Source organism: Thalassophryne amazonica, chromosome 6 (assembly GCF_902500255.1).
Source record: "Thalassophryne amazonica chromosome 6, fThaAma1.1, whole genome shotgun sequence".
NCBI classification, from domain to species: domain Eukaryota; kingdom Metazoa; phylum Chordata; class Actinopteri; order Batrachoidiformes; family Batrachoididae; genus Thalassophryne; species Thalassophryne amazonica.
Window position 1 is genome coordinate 76223636 of NC_047108.1, and position 23589 is coordinate 76247224.

Below are 23589 nucleotides of genomic sequence, written 5' to 3' on the forward strand. Positions count from 1 at the left end.
ACGGAACCCAGCGCTAAAATAACCAGAAAGCAGTTCCAATAACAAAACAATTTATTTTTTCATAACAAAGTGTATGAACAAAAGATGCGTCAATCTGGTGGAGTGAAGGCTGGCACGCTCTCCAGCGCCTAAAAGGATCGAAGCCCGGCGCTTCTGGACTCACTTTACCGCCAAACACCCCCCAGGTGGACACGACAAACCGACTCTCTGCGAAGGATAGAAAAGGTGAGGTAAGTCAGCAGCTACAACCAATATCCTTCAAAAGGCACACACTATCAGCAACACATTCAGGTCTGTATTTAAGCTTTATGTAAATGAGCAGCTTCTCACAACAGGTGGAGGATTACCACTCCGCACGCCACGGCAGTGAGAAGCGAGCTGCACAATTCTCATCACAATTCAAATCTACTGCGTAACAAAATACCAAGTTACTATCAACAATTAGTCAAACAATTAATCACCTCAGATGTGTGCTGACAGCATGTGTCCCTCACCCTTCTTCCTTCACAGGCACGATGTCAAACCCAGGCGCGGTCCAGCGTCTCACAAACGAACATCACAAGGTCGAGTTCCCGGCAATTCTGCTTGAATCACACATGGCTTAAATGCAGAACGCCATCTCATTATCTGCTTCAGCTGAAAGTCTTTAAGGTTGCACTTGAGCACCATCCACAGGTGCTGCACATAACGCTGATGAGGGTGAAGGACTCTTCAGCCAGCACCTTCTCCACAGACAAATCAGTTTTCATACCACCTGGAGAGCAAAGAAAAGAAAAGAACACCAAAATGTCCAGCCACACCCCCCCAACACACAACAATCAAGTTTCTATTTTTCTTTTCTTTTCTTTGAAAACAATGTTTAGTTTCTTTGTTAAAACAGGATTTTTGTCAGAATAGGAGTATTTGCATAATTCAAAACTAATGTCTGTTTGCTTGCGAGGCAATAGATAACTGCAAAAGAACCTGATGGGGTTTGATGATTTTTTTAAAAACATTTTTAAGCATTATTTGTTTGATGAATAATTGTGTGTCTAAGTATTTAGAATCCTGACTTTATTACTGGTGTTACAGGTGCAGAGATGAAAATTACTAGTGAAGCACTGGTATTTCATTATATGTCAGTATTACTACCTGTAAAACCTCTGTTGTGTTGTTTCAGTATTATACTGTTGTATTACTGCATTACAGGTGTACTAATGTTGTCGTGTTAGTATATAAACATGATGGTATTATTCAGGTACCTGTGCGCTGCAGTGTGCATGTAGCAAGTTGTGTTACAAGATACAACACTTGAATATTAATGAGATAATACTCAGATTGCATGGGGTTATACTGCTGTAATACTACGCCACATAAAATCAAGTGACATCAATTCTAAAATGTAACACCACTCTAGAATTAGAACGTAAAGTTATTATGTCACAAAATGTGAAAATGTTTTTACTCTCCTCAGTATTTCTTACTTTTATTGGACCAGAGCAGACACTTTGTAGTGCTGTACCAGTTGAAGGGTTTATAAGGATGCAGTTTTCTGCTCGACAAAATGGATCTGGTCACTGGAATGACTGTACAACCTCAAATTATATGAGCTCCAAAAGGCTGTTGGCTGCATGCACTGCTTTCAGCTTGTGGTTATTGGAAGACAGTTCTCAAAATATCACATTACTGTCATGAAACGTGAAGTTAAAGTAGAGACACGTGACCAAATTCATCACCTTGGCTGAGTTTGAAAGTTAAAGAGGCATTTTGTCTTTTTATTAGTATTTTTAATATCTTATACGTGCTTTGTGTTTGTCCAAATAATATCTAAATGCAGATTCTGTCTGTTAGTGATACAAACTAAACATAAGAATTTGTTTTTTCTTATTGCACAGTTCCCCCCTGCCTGTTCTGACCCATTCCATTTCATTTTGCTACAGGGAAGAAATTATGCACTGCCACTGTTAAATTTTCTCCAAATATAAGGTGCTATAAAGACACACTGTGCCAGAAACTGGTTTCAATGGAAAACAAAACATTGGAATTGTCACGCTACTTAGATCTCAGAAACCATTTAAGCTGGAGAGTAGATGTTGGATTTCAATTAGTCAGCAATCCCAAATTTCAACTAAATATTTTCCCTGAAAATGATGAGAAATGCCCATTTGGACCTCTGACCCCGTTTAAATTACTTCTCACTATCTAAATATCTACAGAGAAATTAGATTTTGGGCCCAAGCTATTCTAAATCCTTCAGTTTCTATTCTATCAGTTTCTATAAACATTTTTTTTTTTTTGTGAAAATGACTAAAACACATTTTGACCTTTGATTCCAACGGTATAACTCCTTGCTAAAATTCAGGCACAGCTCAGTAAAATGGTTTCACTCAATTAATAAACTTAAGAGAATATAAAGAATCAAATTTGAATATCTTTTGTATAATTTGCAGTGATGCATTACAGAAGAGATAGTTTGAATGCTGGGTGGAAAATTCAAATCTATACAGCTCGCCTTAAATTTGCTTGAGTACAGCTTGTGGTGTTGTATATACTATGAGAAAAGTTTTGCAGTGTAGCAGTTAATGGCTACGTTTCGCTGAAGGATTGTCGTGATAATCTAGTTTATCATCAGTTTATAGTGTAGCTCACTCTGAAAATCATACTTGCCATTCAGTTTAATTTATACAGTGCCAATTAACCCCAACTCACAAATAAGCAGTGTTGTCAAAGTACTTTGAAAAGTTACTTCATTAGTTAGTTTATACAGTTATATTTAACAGTTACTTTATACAGTTACTTCATTAGCAGCTGAGGACAACTTGTTGGCAGATGCTGAATGTAATTAATAAAGTAACTCATAATCTAACTTGGTTATTTTTAAGATTTAGTACTCAGAAAAGTAATTATTAGTTACAACCCCAATTCCAATGAAGCTGGGACATTGTGTAAAATGTAAATTAAAACAGAATACAATGATATGCAAATCCTCTTCTACCTATATTCAATTGAATACACCACAAAGACAAGATATTTAATGTTCAAACTGATAAAGTTTATTGTTTTTGTGCAAATATTTGCTCATTTTGAAATGGATGCCCGCAACACATTTCAAAAAAGTTGGGATGGGGCAACAAAAGACTGGGAAAGTTGATGAATGCTCAAAAAGCACATGTCTGGAAACAGGTGAGTGTCATGATTGGGTATAAATGGAGCATCCCCAAAAACTTCAACCGTTCACAAGCAGAGATGGAGCGAGGATCACGACTTTGTGAACAACTGCGTGAAAAAAATAGTCCAACAGTTTAAGAACAATGTTTCTCAATGTTCAATTGCAAGGAATTTAGAGATTCCATCATCTACAGTCCATAATATAATCAGACGATTCAGAGAATCTGGAGAACTTCCTACACATAAGTGGCAAGGCCGAAAACCAACATTGAATGCCCGTGACCTTTGATCCCTCAGGCGGCACTGCATTCAAAACCGACATAATTGTGTAAAAGATCTTACCGCATGGGCTCAGGAACACTTCAGAAAGCCGTTGTCAGTTAACACAGTTCATTGCTACATCTACAAGTGCAAATTAAAACTCTACCATGCAAAGTGAAACAACATGCATCAACAACATCCAGAAACGCCATCGCCTTCTCTGGGACCGAGCTCATTTGAAATGGACAGACGCAAAGTGGAAAAGTGTGCTGTGGTCTGATGAGTCCACAGTTCAAATTGTTTTTGGAAATCATGGACGTCGTGTCCTACGGACAAAAGAGGAAAAAGGCCATTCAGATTGTTACCAGCGCAGTGTTCAAAAGTCAGCATCTGTAATGGTATAGGGGTGTGTTAGTGCCCATGGCATGGGGAACTTACACATCTCTGATGGCACCATCAGTGCTGGAAGGTACATACAGGTTTTGGAGCAACACATGCTGCCATCCAAACAATGTCTTTTTTAGGGACGTCCCTGCTTATTTCAGCAAGACAATGGCAAGCCACATTCTGCACGTGTTACAACAGCGTGGCTTTGTAGTAAAAGAGTGCAGGTACTAGACTGGCCTGCCTGCAGTCCAGACCTGTCGCCCATTGAAAATGTGGCGCATTATGAAGAGCAAAATATGACAATGGAGACCCTGGACTGTTGAACAACTGAAGTCGTACATCAAGCAAGAATGGGAAAGAATTCCACCTACAAACATTCAACAATTAGTGTCCTCAGTTCCCAAACGCTTATTGAGTGTTAGAAGGAAAGGTGATGTAACACAGTGGTAAACATACCACTGTCCCAGCTTTTTTGAAACATGTTGCAGGCATCCATTTCAAAATGAGCAAATATTTGCACCAAAACAATAAAGTTTATGTTTGAACATTAAATATCTTGTCTTTGTGGTGTGTTCAGTTAAATATAGATTGAAGAGGATTTGCAAATCATTGTATTCTGTTTTTATTTACATTTTACACAACGTCCCAACTTCACTGGAATTGGGGTTATACTTTGCTGATTAGTTACTTTGCTGATTGTTCAGTCTTAAGAGTAACCAAGTTAGATTACTAGTTACCTTATTAGTTACATTACTTATTAGTTGCAAGTTTTTGGCAGTTTCTGATAAAGTAATTACATAAAACTACAAATGAAGTAACTCCATAAAGCAACTAAAAAAGTAACTTTTCAAAGTTACTTTGACAACACTGCAATTAAGTACACACACACAAATAACAACAGAGTGGTTTGTGAGTGACCCCTAGTGAGTGACCCCCTAGTAGTGAGTATATTGGTAAAATATCATATTCTCAGTTAAAGTGTTTCTCAGACTGTTTAAAAGTGATTCCGAAGTCTATTAATTAGTCATATTCTGTTAGAGTGGTAAGCACACTTATTGTTTTTGGATATTTGCTCTCTCAAACATTGCAGCCTCATTTAGTTATGTCCACTTGCTACCTCTCTTTAACATAAAGAGCTCTTACAAGTTTTGAATGTTGAACTCAGCTTTACAAGTTGAGTTGAGTTGTAAAGTTGAAATGAACTCAGCATTACAAGCTGAGTTGAGTTGTAAAGTTAAGTTCAACATCCAAAACTTGTAAGAGCTCTTTATGTTAAAGAGAGGTAGCAAGTGGACATAACTAAACAAGGCTGCAGTGTTTTAGAGTGTGGGGAGTTAGGTGGTGTGTGAGATTAATTTTTTTAATTGGTTAAGTGGTCCTTGGTCTCGACCTTACCCTCTCCATGAGCAAGCACATTGGCATCCGTAGTAAGGAAAAACTCCCTGAGCTTTTTTTTAGATTTTTACAGGAAGAACAAGACAAAACAAGACAAAATAAAAGGTACCGCAGAAGATTGATAGAACATGAAATTTCAGAAATGTTGAAATGAAACAGTCACAGGTAAATCAGTTGTTTGCGATGGCGGGGTAATTGTTTACTCTTGCTCTCTGTTTCAGTGGGGGAACAGCACTTTTAACCGAGCCAAGCTGCTGAACGTGGGGGTGCGGGAAGCACTCCGAGATGAAGACTGGGGCTGCATCTTCCTGCATGATGTTGACTTACTGCCCGAGAATGACCACAACACCTACACCTGCCACAAACAGTTCCCCACACACCTGTCTGTGGCCATGGACAAGTTCAGATACAGGTAGAAAGATGAATGATTGAATGAACACATGCCACAGATGTGTTTCGTGCCCAATATTTCAAGCTTTTACAAAATAAACTGATCCTTCCAGACTGCCGTACCCACAGTATTTTGGTGGGGTGTCTGCAGTAACCCCAGATCAGTACATGAAGATGAATGGCTTCCCAAACCAGTACTGGGGTTGGGGAGGAGAGGATGATGATATTGCTGCCAGGTAAGGAGGATGCATGCGGCAGAGGTGCATACCCTGCTTGATGACACAGTGAGGTAAACTGTGCATGTTGACGCGTCAACACATAAGCTATGCATATTTTTGGTCGAGTAAGTGTCCCCACTTGCTTTTTCTGTCTTTTACCCCACTTATTCATCTTTGTGTCATGTTTATATTTCACTACCACATGTTACTTTAATGTTTATTTTCTCTTGCCTGACATCACCCTGCATCTTCTCTCCTCTTCACGTCAGTGTGGCCTTGCTGTGTGTTTCTTGGATTGGCCTCAATGGGTATGTTTGCATGGACTAGCTGGCAAGGCCTTGGAAGGACAGTGCATATACTCGTCCTCAGGCTTGTCTTGTTGCTATGCTGCGGTTCACACTCTCCCATCTCTCCAGCATGTGTCAGCCTGTCGAGAGGCACATAAGAAGCACTGATTGAAAATAATTCAATACTTCGAGGCAGAGACTGTCAAATGATTTAAGAAACACCAAGATATATATTGGGGCAATGACGTAGTATTTTTTATAATGGCCTTTATGTTTGAAGTTTGCTTGTCAACTAATGCTTTATTCTTCCATATTTCTCTACTTGCACACATTATTAAATGATTCAACAAATTGTGAATATGTTTCTTCATTTTTTTTTTTGAATAGTACACACAGTGTAACGGGGTCATATTGTACACTGTTTTAACAATCTAGTGTAGGTCACCATATTTCAAAGTTTGCAGGCAAAAATACTCCAGACATTGAAATGATGCATCCAAAAATATTGTATTTTCAAATTTCTAATAAAATAAAATAAAATAAACAGTCTTTGTGCTTATTGCTTCAGAAGAAAAACAGCCGCTGCTTACCATGTCGCTGTCCCTTATGAGAGGCAGCATCTCTGTTGGTCTGCTGTAGACTTGCAGGTGTCAACCAGAGCACCAGTCCACCCTGTCGGCAAGTCTCACAAAGCAAACAGAAGTCAAAATCTAATAAAAATCCATCCATTTTCTATACCCTGCTTATTCCAGTTAATGGTTGTGGGGTAGCTGGAGCCTAACCCAGCAGTTGTGGGGTGAGAGAAGTGGTACACCCAAGACAGGATGCCAGTCCATCACAGGGCCACATTCACACTCACTGTCAATTTAAAGTTTCCACTTCACCTAATCTGCATGTCTTTAGACGTGGGAGGAAGCTGGTACACCTGGAAGGAACCCACACAAAACATGGTTAGAACATACAAATTCCACAGCGAGAGGACCAGGCAGGACCCCACAACCTTCTTGCAGTGCTAACCACTAAGGCACCACGCTGCCGTAATAATAATAATAATAGACAGACAAACTTTTTGAGCACAGCACTGACCTCTGGTGGAGTACCTTCTATGTGGAACATTTCCCAAAGTGACAGACTGGTCCAACACAAACTTACAATTAAGTTCAGTTTTAAATCAGCTCACAGCAGAATTGATCTGTTTACTGTTCATGTTGCTGTGGAAATGAATGTCTTTTCGTTGGAATAGAACAGAATAGAAACTTTATTCTCATTTCACATACAACGAAATTTGTCCTCTGCATTTAACCCATCCTAATTACAATTAGACACAATCTAACCAATAGGAGCAGTGTGCAGCCACAGTCCAGCGCCTGGGCAGAGAAAGGAGCAGACCCTAAATAAACATGTTTTTGATTGTGAGAGGAAACCAGAGTGCCTGGAGGAAACCCACACAGACACGGGGAGAACATGCAAACTCCACACAGAAAGGCGGGGAATCGGTCCCACGACCTTCTTGCTGTGAGGCACCTGTGCTAACCACTAAGGCACGATTCCGTAACACCACGCACGCTCACACACGCACACCCACATGAATGTCTGCTCCTGTGTGCTTTTATGGCGCAGTTCTTTGTGCCATTAGACACCCTACTATTTGTCTTGTGAAAGTGTAGGAACACGGACCCACAACAGGGGGCGCAAATGAACGGACAATGGAGAAGGTAAATAACAAGGTTTTACTGTTGTGAAACGTGCACAACCAATACAACAATTGACAATTTGGGGTTAAGCCGAATTCCACTGGTGTCGTCTGGGCAGGCTCGAAGGTAGGAGACGTCCGTCCAAGTCGAACCGGAACCACCCAGATTTCCTCTGCCACCGAACCCTGGAAGTACTGGAACCGCCAAGTCCCGAATTCCCAGGTGGCCACTGCCTCCGCTCGTCGGATCCGGTACTACTGGCAAGAGAACAAACACACAGGTGTGGATGCGGCTGCACCCAGTAACACAGAGAGGGGAGAAGCCGTCTCCACCTCACGTCACAATACTGCAGGAAGGTGAGTACTTATCTGAAGCAACGGCTTTTAGTAGACAGCTGTCCTGCAATGCTCAACAAGAAAGGCAATATAATACAGCAGAGAATCGTTACCTCTATCTTAAGGCGATATCTCGGCACTGAGGTGGAGACGCCGTCCTGGTGATATACCTCCGTGCTGAGTGGAGTCAGCTGTGTCCAGTGATGGGTGACAGCTGTCACCCTGGCTGCTCTCGTAAGGCGGCAGCGCCCTCTGGTGCCTGGAGCCCGCACTCCAGGCAGGGCGCCCTCTGGTGGTGGTGGGCCAGCAGTACCTCCTCTTCAGCGGCCCACACAACAGGACCCCCCCCTCAACGGGCGCCTCCTGGCGCACGACCGGGCTTGTCCGGATGGCGACGATAGAAGTCGGCCAGGAGGGCCGGGTTCAGGATGAAGCCCTTCTTCACCCAGGAGCGTTCTTCGGGGCCGTACCCCTCCCAGTCCACCAGGTACTGAAAACCCCGGCCCATTCGACGGACGTCGAGGAGCCGGCGCACGGTCCAAGCCGGTTCCCCGTCGATGATCCGGGCAGGAGGTGGTGCCGGACCCGGGGTGCAGAGGGGTGAGGTGTGATGGGGTTTTATCCGGGAGACATGAAACACTGGATGAATCCGCAGCGAGGCCGGAAGCCGGAGCCTCACTGCGGCGGGATTGATGACTTTGAGAATTTTGAAGGGACCGATGTATCGTTCTTGGAGTTTCGGGGAGTCCACTTGAAGGGGAATGTACTTGGTGGACAACCACACTTCCTGCCCAGGACGATACTTGGGGGCCGGGGCCCGCCGCCGGTCTGCATGTTTCTTCGCCCTCGTCCGGGCCTTCAATAAAGCAGAGCGGGCGGCACGCCACACCCGACGGCACTTCCGTAGGTGGGCCTGGACCGAGGGCACACCGACCTCTCCCTCAACCACCGGAAACAAGGGGGGCTGATACCCCATGCACACCTCAAACGGGGAGAGGCCGGTGGCTGATGACACTTGACTGTTGTGGGCGTACTCGATCCAGGCCAGGTGGGTACTCCAGGCCGGCGGCTGTCACACAGCGTAGTGTCTGCTCCAGTTCCTGGTTGGCCCGCTCTGCTTGCCCGTTGGTCTGGGGGTGATACCCGGACGAGAGGCTGACCGTGGCCCCTAGTTCCCGGCAGAAGCTCCTCCAAACGTGTGAGGTAAACTGGGGACCGCGATCGGAGACGATGTCTGATGGTATCCCATGCAGACGGACGACGTGGTGGACCAGGAGGTCCGCTGTCTCCTGGGCCGTTGGTAGCTTCGGGAGGGCCACGAAGTGGGACCGCCTTGGAGAAACGGTCCACTATCGTGAAGACGACGGTGTTTCCCTGGGACGGCGGGAGACCCGTGACAAAGTCCAGGCCGATGTGGGACCAGGGGCGATGAGGCACGGGCAGCGGCTGTAGCAGCCCTGAGGTCTTTCGGTGGTCGGCCTTGCCCCTGGCGCAGGTGGTACAGGCCTGGACGTAGTCCCGGATGTCGGCCTCCAGGGACGCCCACCAGAAGCGCTGCCGGACGACTGCCACGGTCCTTCGCACCCCAGGGTGACAGGAGAGCCTAGAACCGTGACAGAAGTCCAGCACCGCCGCTCTGGCTTCCGGTGGGACGTAGAGTCTGTTCTTTGGTCTGGTGCCGGGGTCCGGGTCACGGGTCAGGGCCTCCCGGACGGTCTTCTCCACGTCCCAGGTGAGGGCGGCCACGATAGCGGACTCCGGGATGATGGGATCCGGGGGATCCGACGGTTCCGTTTTGACTTCGTCTTCGTGTACCCGGGACAATGCATCCGATCTTTGATTCTTGGTCCCGGGACGGTAGGTAATCCGGAAGTCGGCCAAAGAACAGTGACCAGCGGGCTTGCCTGGGGTTCAGCCGCTTGGCGGTCCTGATGTACTCCAGGTTCCGATGGTCAGTGAAAACCGTGAATGGCACGGCTGTTCCCTCCAACAGATGTCTCCACTCTTCGAGGGCCTCTTTCACCGCAAGGAGTTCTCGATTGCCGACGTTATAGTTCCGTTCGGCCGGGGTCAACCTGCGGGAAAAATAGGCACACGGGTGAAGGACCTTATCGGTCTTCCCGCTCTGGGAGAGCACCGCTCCTATCCCTGAGTCCGAGGCGTCCACTTCAACCACTAACTGGCGGCTAGGGTCGGGCTGCACCAGAACTGGTGCAGACGAGAAGCGCCGTTTCAACTCCTTGAACGCGGCTTCGCACCGATCCGACCAGGTGAAGGGGACTTTTGGTGAGGTCAGGGCTGTCAGGGGGCTAACAACCTGACTGTAGCCCTTAATAAACCTCCTGTAGAAATTAGCAAAGCCGAGGAACTGTTGCAGCTTCCTACGGCTTGTGGGTTGGGGCCAATCTCTCACCGCCGCAACCTTGGTCGGATCAGGGGCGACGGAGTTAGAGGAGATGATGAACCCCAAGAAGGACAAAGAAGTGCGGTGGAACTCACACTTCTCGCCCTTCACAAACAGGCGGTTCTCCAACAACCGCTGTAGGACCTGACGGACATGCCGGACATGAGACTCAGGATCCGGGGAAAAGATGAGTATATCGTCTAGGTACACGAAGACGAACCGGTGCAGGAAGTCCCGCAAGACATCGTTTACCAACGCTTGGAAAGTCGCGGGAGCATTAGTGAGACCGAACGGCATGACCAGGTACTCAAAATGACCTAACGGGGTGTTAAATGCCGTCTTCCATTCGTCTCCCTTCCGGATCCGAACCAAATGATACGCATTCCTAAGATCAAGCTTGGTGAAGATTCTGGCTCCATGCAAGGGGGTGAACACTGAATCCAACAAGGGCAACGGGTATCGGTTGCGAACCGTGATTTCGTTCAACCCCCTGTAATCAATGCATGGACGAAGCCCGCCATCTTTTTTACCCACAAAAAAGAAACCAGCACCCATCGGGGAGGTGGAATTCCGGATCAACCCGGCAGCTAATGAGTCCCGGATGTAGGTCTCCATTGATTCGCGTTCCGGCCGTGAGAGGTTGTACAGTCTACTGGACGGGAACTCACTGCCTGGAACCAAATCAATGGCACAATCATACGGGCGGTGGGGAGGAAGCGTGAGAGCCAGATCCTTGCTGAACACGTCTGCAAGGTCATGGTACTCCGCCGGCACCGCCTTCAGATTGGGCGGGACTCGGACCTCCTCCTTAGCGTGGGAGCCGGGAGGAACCGAGGAACCTAGACACTCCCGATGGCAGGTCTCGCTCCACTGTACCACTACCCCGGACGGCCAATCGATCCGGGGATTGTGCTTTAGCATCCAGGGAAAACCCAGAACCACACGGGAGGTGGCTTGAGTCACAAAGAACTCGATCACCTCCCGGTGGTTACCTGACACCACCAGAGTTACTGGTGGTGTCTTATGCGTGATCGGTGGGAGTAGGGAGCCATCTAGTGCCCGAACCTGTACAGGCGAGGTAAGAGCCACCAGAGGGAGCCCTATCTCCCTGGCCCATCTACTGTCTAGCAGATTCCCCTCAGAGCCCGTGTCCACCAGTGCTGGGGCCTTCAGGGTTGAATCCTCATACAGGATCGTGACTGGGAGTCGTGTGGCAATGTGGGTGTGTCCCACGTGAATGTTTCGGCCCACCCCTGGCCCAGTCTCTAGGGGCGGGCGTTGGAGTTTAACCGCTCGGGGCAGTCGCTTGCAAGATGCTCACTCGAGCCACAAACAAAACAAGCTCCGTAGGCCCGCCTCCTTTGTGCTCCAGGTGCCCTAAATGTTGCCCTGCTCGTGTCCATAGCTTCGTCAGCAGGGGGAGCCGTAGGCGCACGGAGCGCAGGAACAGAGGAGCGTGGGGAGGGCGGAGCTTGGTCAGAACCGGAAGGGAGAGGGACGACGCGTGCCTGGCCACGCCCTTCGCCTCGTTCCCGACGGCGTTCTTCTAGCCGGTTGTCGAGTCGTATGACTAGATCGATGAGCCCATCTAAGTCCCGCGGTTCGTCCTTCGCCACCAGGTGCTCTTTTAGGACCAGTGACAGTCCGTTTACAAAGGCGGCGCGGAGGGCAGTGCTATTCCAGCCGGATCTCGCCGCCGCGATGCGGAAGGCGACTGCATAGGCAGCTGCGCTCCGACGCCCCTGTCTCATTGACAGTAGCACGGTTGAAGCGGTCTCTCCTCTATTGGGGTGATCGAACACCGTTCTGAGCTCCCGCACAAACCCATCGTATGTATGAAGGAGCCGTGAGTTCTGCTCCCAGAGTGCTGTAGCCCAAGCGCGTGCCTCCCCACGAAGCAGGTTTATTACATAAGCTACTTTGCTAGCGTCAGTCGCGTACATCACGGGACGCTGTGCGAAGACGAGCGAACACTGCATCAAAAAATCCGCGCACGTCTCCACACAGCCTCCGTACGGTTCTGGAGGGCTTATGTATGCTTCTGGGGACGGAGGGAGGGGCCGTTGAACGACCAGTGGAACGTCACTATCACGCGCAGGATCCACGGGAGGGAGAGCCGCAGCGGCGCCCGGAGGGCGCGCTTCCACTTGTGCGGCGAGAGCCTCCACCCTGCGGTTTAGGAGAACATTCTGCTCGGTCATTAAATCCATCCGAGTGGTGAAAGCGGTGAGGATCCGCTGCAACTCACCGATTACCCCTCCCGAAGACGCCGACGCTCCCTGTTCTTCCATTGGCCGTTCAACAGCCGGTTGACGCCCCTCGGGATCCATGACGCTGGCCGAGATATCCTGTTGTGAAAGTGTAGGAACACGGACCCACAACAGGGGGCGCAAATGAACGGACAATGGAGAAGGTAAATAACAAGGTTTTACTGTTGTGAAACGTGCACAACCAATACAACAATTGACAATTTGGGGTTAAGCCGAATTCCACTGGTGTCGTGTGGGCAGGCTCGAAGGTAGGAGACGTCCGTCCAAGTCGAACCGGAACCACCCAGATTTCCTCTGCCACCGAACCCTGGAAGTACTGGAACCGCCAAGTCCCGAATTCCCAGGTGGCCACTGCCTCCGCTCGTCGGATCCGGTACTGCTGGCAAGAGAACAAACACACAGGTGTGGATGCGGCTGCACCCAGTAACACAGAGAGGGGAGAAGCCGTCTCCACCTCACGTCACAATACTGCAGGAAGGTGAGTACTTATCTGAAGCAACGGCTTTTAGTAGACAGCTGTCCTGCAATGCTCAACAAGAAAGGCAATATAATACAGCAGAGAATCGTTACCTCTATCTTAAGGCGATATCTCGGCACTGAGGTGGAGACGCCGTCCTGGTGATATACCTCCGTGCTGAGTGGAGTCAGCTGTGTCCAGTGATGGGTGACAGCTGTCACCCTGGCTGCTCTCGTAAGGCGGCAGCGCCCTCTGGTGCCTGGAGCCCGCACTCCAGGCAGGGCGCCCTCTGGTGGTGGTGGGCCAGCAGTACCTCCTCTTCAGCAGCCCACACAACAATTTGATAAAGACATTTATTCACACATATATATTTGCTTGAAGTGAACATGACTTCTAATTGTATTTTAACTGGAGCCGACATGAAGAAAAGCTCAAAATGGTAACGCCATAACGATCGCTCCTCTAAAAAACACTTTAAGTGTGACCCGACTTGGTTTTAAACGTGCGCTGAAAGTAATCAAGCCCTGTTAGGAAAGTTTCCACCGCTCTTGTTTTTTTTTTTTAAATGAAAGGCAGTTTAATGGTGTGTTTTTCATTTTAAGTGTAAATAAAATTCGTGGTCATGAATCTGGATTTTATTTTCCACATATAAGTGGCACCAGCCTATAAGTTGCTTGACTTCTCAAACTAGTAAATAAAACCGCAATTTATACTCTGGAATGTTATAGTCCTAAATTATGCTGGAGGGTGTATGCATGCAAACATGGAGAATTGTGGGACTTTGAAGATCCATAATATGTAATGCCAACCATACCTACTGATTAGTGTAAAAGGTATCTTAAAAACAGGTTTGACACAATATGACCCCTTTTAGATAGTATATGTGTACAGTGCACATTAGCCATATATTTTGTTTTGGTGGTTGGAACAGCAGCTTTCCAAACACCTGTAGGCCATATCGAGCTATTGCCCACAATTTGTGTGTTTTGCTTGTTTTTGGTTATTCTGGTGAGAATATACCCCCAGATGTACTGTGTAGTGCTGCTGTGAAGGGTGTATAAATCGTAAATAGATACTCCTGTTCATTGCTCTTCTGTGCTCCATGCTCAGAGTGCGTCTGTCTGGCATGAAGATATTGCGCCCTCCACTGGCCATTGGTCATTACAAGATGATCAAGCATAAAGGAGATCAAGGCAACGAGCAAAACCCTCGCAGGTACAGAAAAACTCCCACAAACAACCAAACCAAAATTAGACCTGTTCCCCACTTAATCTCATCGATGGGCTATTTGCACATAAAAAGAACATCATGTGTTTCCAACTCAACTCTCACGTTGCAGGTTCACAAATGTTATTATTTCTTCTTTCAGTTTTTTATTTTTATTATTTTTTATTTATTTTGTCAATTTTTTTCAGTGCGTGCACACACACATACTTAACAAAAGTATCTCTCATAAAACAAAACAAAACAAAAGAACACAAAGGAAAACACAAACTCATAAAGAGTTTCCCAGTTTTGTGCAGCCGAAAGGGTGTAGGCTGAAGCAAAGGCTTATAAACGCCCCGCCCCCCAGCAGTTGCAATATATACATATATGTACACTCATAACAACGAATACCAAAAAAGAGAAAAAACAAACAAAAAAAACCAAGAATGACAAGCAGAGACAATAGAGATTAATCAGCAAACAAAAATATCTGAACACAGCAGAACAAACAGCAGTACAATGCACACATAACAAAAGAACAGTAACGAAGTACGTTAACCTAATTTATCGTGCTATAATAAGTAATCTTATTGTTTTATAAAGTCTTTTTAAGCCAGCCAAAGTACCAGATAATTTAATACTATCAGAACAGTTATTCCACATTTTAACACCCTTCACCGAGACGCAATGACTTTTTACAGTAGTTCGAATCTTTAAGCTGTGAAATACCAATGTTCCTCTAAGATGATAACAGGACTCCCTCATTTTAAACAGTTACTGGACATGTTGAGGCAAGAGTTTATTGTTAACTTTAGACATGGTCTGTATCGTAATATAATCAACCAAGTCCCAGAATTTCAAAATGTGTAAACAAGCAAACAGTGGGTTTGTTGGCTCACGATATCTTTTTTTTTCTTAACTTATAACTCTTAAAGCTTTCTTTTGTAACAAAAATATTGGATTTGTATTTGTTGTATGTGTTGTATGGGTTTCCCCAAACCTCAATGCAGTAAGTCATATATGGAACAAGCAATGAATGATACAGTGTAACCAAGGAATGCTGGGAGAGGACGTATTGTGCTTTGTACAGAATCGCGATGACTTTTGAAATTTTGGATTTAACATAAATTATGTGGGTTTTCCAGCTTAATTTATCAACAACAAAAACTCCAAGAAACTTGAATTCGGTTACTATTTCAATTTCAGCATCATTCAATAATAAGTTTCTACTTAGGTTTTTGGGCTTATTTCAGAATATAATACATTTTGTTTTACCCAAATGAAGCGATAATTTATTTGAGTCAAACCAGTTTGAAATTTTGTAGTTCCCTCTCCATCATGTCCAGGAGCTGTCCCAAATGATCCCCACTACCAGACACAGTCATGTTATCAGCAAACAAAATACATCTCACAGACTTGGACTCCAAACCTATATCATTAATATACAACAGAAACAGTAACGGCCCAAGGACTGAACCGTGGGGCACCCCACATGTGATCCTCAAAAATTAAGAATTTATCCCCCATTTGCCTTTTGTCCGACAGCTTCAATGTTAATTTTTACACTGATGGTTGTTTCTTTTGTACCGAGTTGGTGGAATGGCCAGTTCCTTTTCTCACCGCCTTTCCCTTTTCAACCAAAATCATTTAGGTGACTCTTAAACTGCTGAGTGACCAAGAGGAGGGTATCGAGTGCCAGACCTAACTTGAATTGGCCCTTCCACACAGAATGCCAGTGATCACGGAGCCACCATTCCATTTGTTCTGGTGACAACTTGCTTGTTTTGTGGTTAAAGAAGGGACTCAGAATGAGTGGTTATTAATCAAATCAAATCAAATCAATTTTATTTATATAGCGCAAAATCACAACAACAGTTGCCCCAAGGCGCTTCATATTGCAAGGCAAAAGCCATACAATAATCACAGAAAAACCCCAACGGTCAAAACGACCCCCTATGTGCAAGCACTTGGCGACAGTGGGAAGTCTTCTGCTGGGACTGGTTGGGGCTGAGGGGAGAGAATCAGGAAAAAGACATGCTGTGGAAGACAGCAGAGATCAATCACTAATGATTAAATGCAGAGTGGTGCATACAGAGCAAAAAGAGAAAGAAACACTCAGTGCATCATGGGAACCCCCAGCAGTCTAAGTCTATAGCAGCATAACTAAGGGATGGTTCAGGGTCACCTGAACCAGCCCTAACTATAAGCTTTAGCAAAAAGGAAAGTTTTAAGCCTAATCTTAAAAGTAGAGAGGGTATCTGTCTCCCTGATCCGAATTGGGAGCTGGTTCCACAGGAGAGGAGCCTGAAAGCTAAAGGCTCTGCCTCCCATTCTACTCTTACAAACCCTAGGAACTACAAGTAAGCCTGCAGTCTGAGAGCGAAGCGCTCTATTGGGGTGATATTGTACTAAGAGGTCCCTAAGATAAGATGGGACCTGATTATTCAAAACCTTATAAGTAAGAAGAAGAATTTTAAATTCTATTCTAGAATTAACAGGAAGCCAATGAAGAGAGGCCAATATGGGTGAAATATACTCTGTCCTTCCAGTCCCCGTCAGTACTCTAGCTGCAGCATTTTGAATTAACTGAAGGCTTTTCAGGGAACTTTTAGGACAACCTGATAATAATGAATTACAATAGTCCAGCCTAGAGGAAATAAATGCATGAATTAGTTTTTCAGCATCACTCTGAGACAAGACCTTTCTAATTTTAGAGATATTGCACAAATGTAAAAAAGCAGTCCTACATATTTGCTTAATATGCGCATTGAAGGACATATCCTGATCAAAAATGACTCCAAGATTTCTCACAGTATTACTAGAGGTCAGGGTAATGCCATCCAGAGTAAGGATCTGGTTAGACACCATGTTTCTAAGATTTGTGGGGCCAAGTACAATAACTTCAGTTTTATCTGAATTTAAAAGCAGGAAATTAGAGGTCATCCATGTCTTTATGTCTGTAAGACATTCCTGCAGTCCTGCAGTGTGTGTCCTCTGGCTTCATGGATAGATAAAGCTGGGTATCATCTGCGTAACAATGAAAATTTAAGCAATGCTTTCTAATAATACTGCCTAAGGTAAGCATGTATAAAGTGAATAAAATTGGTCCTAGCACAGAACCTTGTGGAACTCCATAATTAACCTTAGTCTGTGAAGAAGATTCCCCATTTACATGAACAAATTGTAATCTATTAGATAAATATGATTCAAACCACAGCAGCGCCGTGCCTTTAATACCTATGGCATGCTCTAATCTCTGTAATAAAATTTTATGGTTAACAGTGTCAAAAGCAGCACTGAGGTCTAACAGGACAAGCACAGAGATGAGTCCACTGTCTGAGGCCATAAGAAGATTATTTGTAACCTTCACTAATGCTGTTTCTGTACTATGATGAATTCTGAAACCTGACTGAAACTCTTCAAATAGACCATTCCTTTGCAGATGATCAGTTAGCTGTTTTACAACTACCCTTTCAAGAATTTTTGAGAGAAAAGGAAGGTTGGAGATTGGCCTGTAATTAGCTAAGATAGCTGGGTCAAGTGATGGCTTTTTAAGTAATGGTTTAATTACTGCCACCTTAAAAGCCTGTGGTACATAGCCAAGTAATAAAGATAGATTGATCATATTTAAGATCGAAGCATTAATTAATGGTAGGGCTTCCTTGAGCAGCCTGGTAGGAATGGGGTCTAATAGACATGTTGATGGTTTGGAGGAAGTGACTAATGAAAATAACTCAGACAGAACAATCAGAGAGAAAGAGTCTAACCAAATACCAGCATTACTGAAAGCAGCCAAAGATAACGATATGTCTTTAGGATGGTTATGAGTAATTTTTTCTCTAATAGTTAAAATTTTATTAACAAAGAAAGTCATGAAGTCATTACTAGTTAAAGTTAAAGGAATACTCGGCTCAGTAGAGCTCTGTCTCTTTGTCAGCCTGGCTACAGTGCTGAAAAGAAACCTGGGGTTGTTCTTATTTTTTTCAATTAGTGATGAGTAGTAAGATGTCCTAGCTTTACGGAGGACTTTTTTTATAGAGCAACAGACTCTTTTTCCAGGCTAAGTGAAGATCTTCTAAAATAGCAAGACGCCATTTCCTCTCCAACTTACGGGTTATCTGCTTTAAGCTACGAGTTTGTGAGTTATACCACGGAGTCAGGCACTTCTGATTTAAGGCTCTTTTTAAGAGGAGCTACAGCATCCATGAGGATGTAAAACTATTGACGAGATAATCTATCTCATTCACAGGGTTTAGGTAGCTACTCTGCACTGTGTAGGTATATGGCATTGGAGAACATAACAAAGAAAGAATCATATCCTTAAACCTAGTTACAGCGCTTTCTGAAAGACTTCTACTGTAATGAAACATATTCCCCACTGCTGGGTAGTCCATTAAAGTAAATGTAAATGTTATTAAGAAATGGGGGTTTTCAGGGAATACTGTTAAGTCTTCAATTTCCATACCATATGTCAAAGCAAGATCTAAAGTATGATTAAAGTGGTGGGTGGACTCCTTTACATTTTGCGCAAAGCCATTTGAGTCTAATAATAGATTAAATGCAATGTTGAGGCTGTCATTCTCAGCATCTATGTGGATGTTAAAATCGCCCACTATAATTATCTTATCTGAACTAAGCACTAAGGCAGACTAAAGGTCTGAAAATTCACAGAAAAACTCACAGCAACTACCAGGAGGACGATAGATAACAACAAATAAAACTGTTTTTTTGGACTTCCAATTTGGATGGACAAGACTAAGAGTCAAGCTTTCAAATGAATTAAAGCTCTGTCTGGGTTTTTGATTAATTAATAAGCTGGAGTGGAAGATTGCTGCTAATCCTCCACCTCGGCCCGTGCTACGAGCATTCTGACAGTTAATGTGACTCGGGGGTGTTGACTCATTTGAACTAACATATTCATCCTGCTGTAACCAGGTTTCTGTAAGGCAGAATAAATCAATATGTTGATCAGTTATTATATCATTTACTAACAGGGACTTAGAAGAGAGAGACCTAATGTTTAATAGACCACATTTAACTGTTTTAGTCTGTGGTGCAGTTGAAGGTGCTATATTATTTTTTCTTTTTGAATTTTTATGCTTAAATAGATTTTTACTGGTTGTTGGTGGTCTGGGAGCAGGCACCGTCTCTACGGGGATGGGGTATTGGGGGGATGGCAGGGTGAGAGAAGCTGCAGAGAGGTGTGTAAGTCTACATCTGCTTCCTGGTCCCAACCCTGGGTAGTCACGGTTTGGAGGGTTTAATAAATTTGGCCAGATTTCTAGAAATGAGAGCTGCTCCATCCAAAGTGGGATGGATGCCATCTCTCCTAGCAAGACCAGGTTTTCCCCAGAAGCTTTGCCAATTATCTATGAAGCCCACCTCATTTTTTGGACACCACTCAGACAGCCAGCAATTCAAGGAGAACATGCAGCTAAACATGTCACTCCCGGTCCGATTGGGGAGGGGCCCAGAGAAAACTACAGAGTCCGACATTGTTTTTGCAAAGTTACACACCGATTCAATGTTAATTTTAGTGACCTCCGATTGGCGTAACCTGGTGTCATTACTGCCGACGTGAATTACAATCTTACTGAATTTATGCTTAGCCTTAGCCAGCAGTTTCAAATTTCCTTCAATGTCACCTGCTCTGGCCCCCGGAAGACAATTGACTATGGTTGCTGGTGTCGCTAACTTCACATTTCTCAAAACAGAGTCGCCAATAACCAGCGTTTGATCCTCGGCGGGTGTGTCGCAGAGTGGGGAAAAACGGTTAGAAATGTGAACGGGTTGGTGGTGTACAGGGGGCTTGTGTTTAGGACTACGCTTCCTCCTCACAGTCACCCAGTCAGCCTGCTTTCCCGGCTGCTCGGGATCCGCTGGGGGGCAGCTAACGGCGACTAAGCTACCTTGGTCCACACCGACTACAGGGGCCTGGATAGCTGTAGGATTTTCCAAGGTGTGGAACCGAGTCTCCAATTCGCCCAGCCTGGCCTCCAAAGCTACGAATAAGCTACACTTATTACAAGTACCATTACTGCTAAAGGAGGCCGAGGAATAACTAAACATTTCACACCCAGAGCAGAGAAGTGTGGGAGAGACGGGAGAAGCCGCCATGCTAAAACGGCTAAGAGCTACTAGCTGCGCTAAGCTAGCGGATTCCTAAAAACACACAAAGTGAATAATGTGTAAATAATTTAGAGGTGAATTCAGCAGAGGGAGTGCTTTAGTTAAGGCACGTGAAGATTACACTGTGAAACAAATCGTTATCTAGTTATCTAGATCAATCTAACTATGCATTAAACAGCTAATAGATACAGCAAAACACCACTGTGCTCCGGAACAGGAAGTGATACAATACCGCAGTGAGAGCCAACCACCAGTAGAGGCCCACCAGTATTAAAACACACATTAAGAATATCAGCTGCAGTTCAGCACGTTGAGATATTTCTTATTCCTTTTCTATCCCCACTTACTCCAGTTAAGGATTACCTGGGGGGCTGGAGCCTGTCCTAGTGGTCAAAGAGCGACAAGTGGGGTACACCCTGGATAGGATGCCAGTCTATCACAAGGCCACATGTAGACAGACAAAATACTAACCCCTAAGAAGTGGTGGGCACAGTTCTGCTAATCCGCTAACCACAAATTTGCAAAGCTAACTTTGGTTAGCGGATTAGCTTTCTTGAAAACTTCAAAAACCATCAGGGGACCAATTAGCTTCTGCTAAATTTAGTTCCGCTAACTTAGTTGCAACAATCATGTGATATTTGGGCAGGCACTATTCACACTGGCATCCAGTAGACGGCAGTGTTCTATGCATTTTAAGCATTCTACTGGATAGCAGTGTGAATAGTGCCCATCCAAATGTCACACAGTCGTTGTGCTGAATCACACAAAAAAGGCAAAAAGATTTTTCAGTTTTGCAAATGCCTTTTTTCAACAAATGAAAAAAATCACATATTTTACAAATACACATTTATTTGTAAAAAACAACACACACATTACAGTAACTTGTGTGTTGGTTTTTACATATAATAAACCAACATATCAGTGATGAGCAGAGGCTCATTTTTCCATAATTCCTTTTGGCATTTGTGTGTGTTAATGTTCAGACCTTCAGAATTAGAACATTATTTTACAATTAAAAGATATGTGTGATATTTTCACTTTGTAAAAATGACAGAGGTGACATTAATGTTGATAAACTATCCATATTAATTTGGTTTATAAATCAAAACCATAAATCAAACCTGCTTTGCTTTTCATGACTTCTGCCTCATGTCTGGAGCACTGTATGTTGAATGTAAATGACTCTTCCTTACAGCAGTGGGCAGGGCTCACAAAGACAGAAGCTCTGACTCGTTGGTTGTGTTGGGTTTGTGATTGTCTTTGATTGTAATCAGAAGCGTTGACGGTGTTTAAACTGAAAACTGGCTTGTCAGTAGCTGAGAGTGTACCGGAGACAATACTGAAAGTTAGTGATTAGCGGTTAGCTGTAGCTTCCACAAAATTTTTTAGTGGTTTATCAGTTTAGTGTTATAAAAGTTAACTTCTCAGTTAGTGGATTAGCGGTTATCGAAGCTAACTTTTTGGTTAGCTGTGCCCACCACTGCCCCTAAGCCACTTTTTTAACTATCAGCTGTGCTCAGTTAACATTTAAAATATGCCTGCATTCACACTAAAAGATACAACTGAATCATGATAGGGTCATTTTCAAAGTTGATAGGCTAACAGGTCAGTAGGCTACAAGGGGGTAGTAGTGGTTTGTTCTAGTAGGTTTGTTTCTTGATTGCAACAAAGCTTCTAACTGGCACTTCAAACAGGTGTGCTGGGAAGGTGGAGAGACATCATTGTGTAAACCTGATTATTCCGGTTGGGCAAGAGGTGGGATGCAATCTGGACAGGCTGTCAGTCTATTGCAGGACAAATTTTCTATCGGAAGAGTGGAAATAAATGCATACTCAACATACTCACCATTCAGCTGACCTTCATATTTCTCTTTCCAGGTTTGACCTTTTGAAAAGAACTCGACTCAGTTGGCGCTCTGATGGTCTCAACTCTCTTACCTATGAGCTTCTTTCCAAAGAACTGGAACCCCTCTACACTAACCTGACTGTCAACATTGGAGAAGACCCTTGTCTGCCCAAAGGGAAAGCACCCACTTTGGTGAAAGCAACACCCACTGCCCAACATCGTAGCACCATCAAGATCAGAGGCCAACAGGGGAAGATGCGAGAGAGTAAAGTAGTCTTGACGACAAATACGACTATGACCAAGGTGGATGTTGAAAAGACAAATCCAGCCCAGTCAGACAAGGTAGCAAATCAAACATCGCCTGAGAAGACTGGTGTGATGAAGTAGGATGAAGTGTTTCCGACAACGTATGCAGCTCACCTGTAAAACAAAGTGGCTTCTGCCTTCATTTCAGGTAAAATCTGAAACAGAAGCTGGAGGAAGGCAATGTAGATCTGTTGTGCTTGAGAGACTTAAAGTTCACCAGCTTTTTAAACTGAGTTCAGGTTATGGATGGCAACACAATGAGTCAAAGTGAAGGAGCCACTTTTATCTACAGGGGGTACATTCAGGAACATCTCTCCATGATATGTCTGCCACCATGTCATGACTACTGTTGGGCTTTGACAAGAATGGCCATTGACTTAGACATGCCCACGTAGACTTCCAACACAAATGAAAAGGTGTTTACATCTCTACAAGTTGTAGGTAGATCTGCTGCCAGTAGACATGCAGTTCCAAACAATCCACTCCTAAAAAACTGCTGCTGTCAGTCCACCACACTCGACTGTGGGATTGTGTTCCTGTGCCTTCTCTAGTTTACACGCATTTTAGCCTGGGGCAGTTGCTTTTAGACAGCGATGTGGGGTAACCTCCCCAGCCTCATAATACTGTATATGTCAGACTCACCAGAGGCCAAGTCTGATCAGAACGAAAGGTTTGTCCCAGACTGCCGTTTTTATATACATATACATACATACATACATACATATATATATATATATATATATATATACGAGGTCTGTCCATAAAGTATCGCACCTTTTTATTTTTTTTTAAACTATATGGATTTGATTCATATGTTTTCACGTCAGACAAGCTTGAACCCTTGTGCACATGCGTGAG

The 23589-nt window shown here is 44.4% G+C and overlaps 1 protein-coding gene across 1 annotated transcript in view; it reads left to right on the forward strand.

The window, feature by feature from the left end:
* Nucleotides 1-23146, forward strand: part of b4galt3 (UDP-Gal:betaGlcNAc beta 1,4- galactosyltransferase, polypeptide 3) — a 45478-nt gene extending 22332 nt beyond the window's left edge. Inside the window, exons 5-8 of the mRNA XM_034172538.1 lie at nucleotides 5412-5602; nucleotides 5694-5816; nucleotides 14356-14460; nucleotides 22458-23146. Of these exons, the coding sequence (XP_034028429.1) occupies nucleotides 5412-5602; nucleotides 5694-5816; nucleotides 14356-14460; nucleotides 22458-22812 (774 nt within the window). The 3' untranslated portion in view covers nucleotides 22813-23146. The remainder of the gene's footprint in view (nucleotides 1-5411; nucleotides 5603-5693; nucleotides 5817-14355; nucleotides 14461-22457) is intronic.
* The last annotated feature ends 443 nt before the right edge of the window (nucleotides 23147-23589 follow it).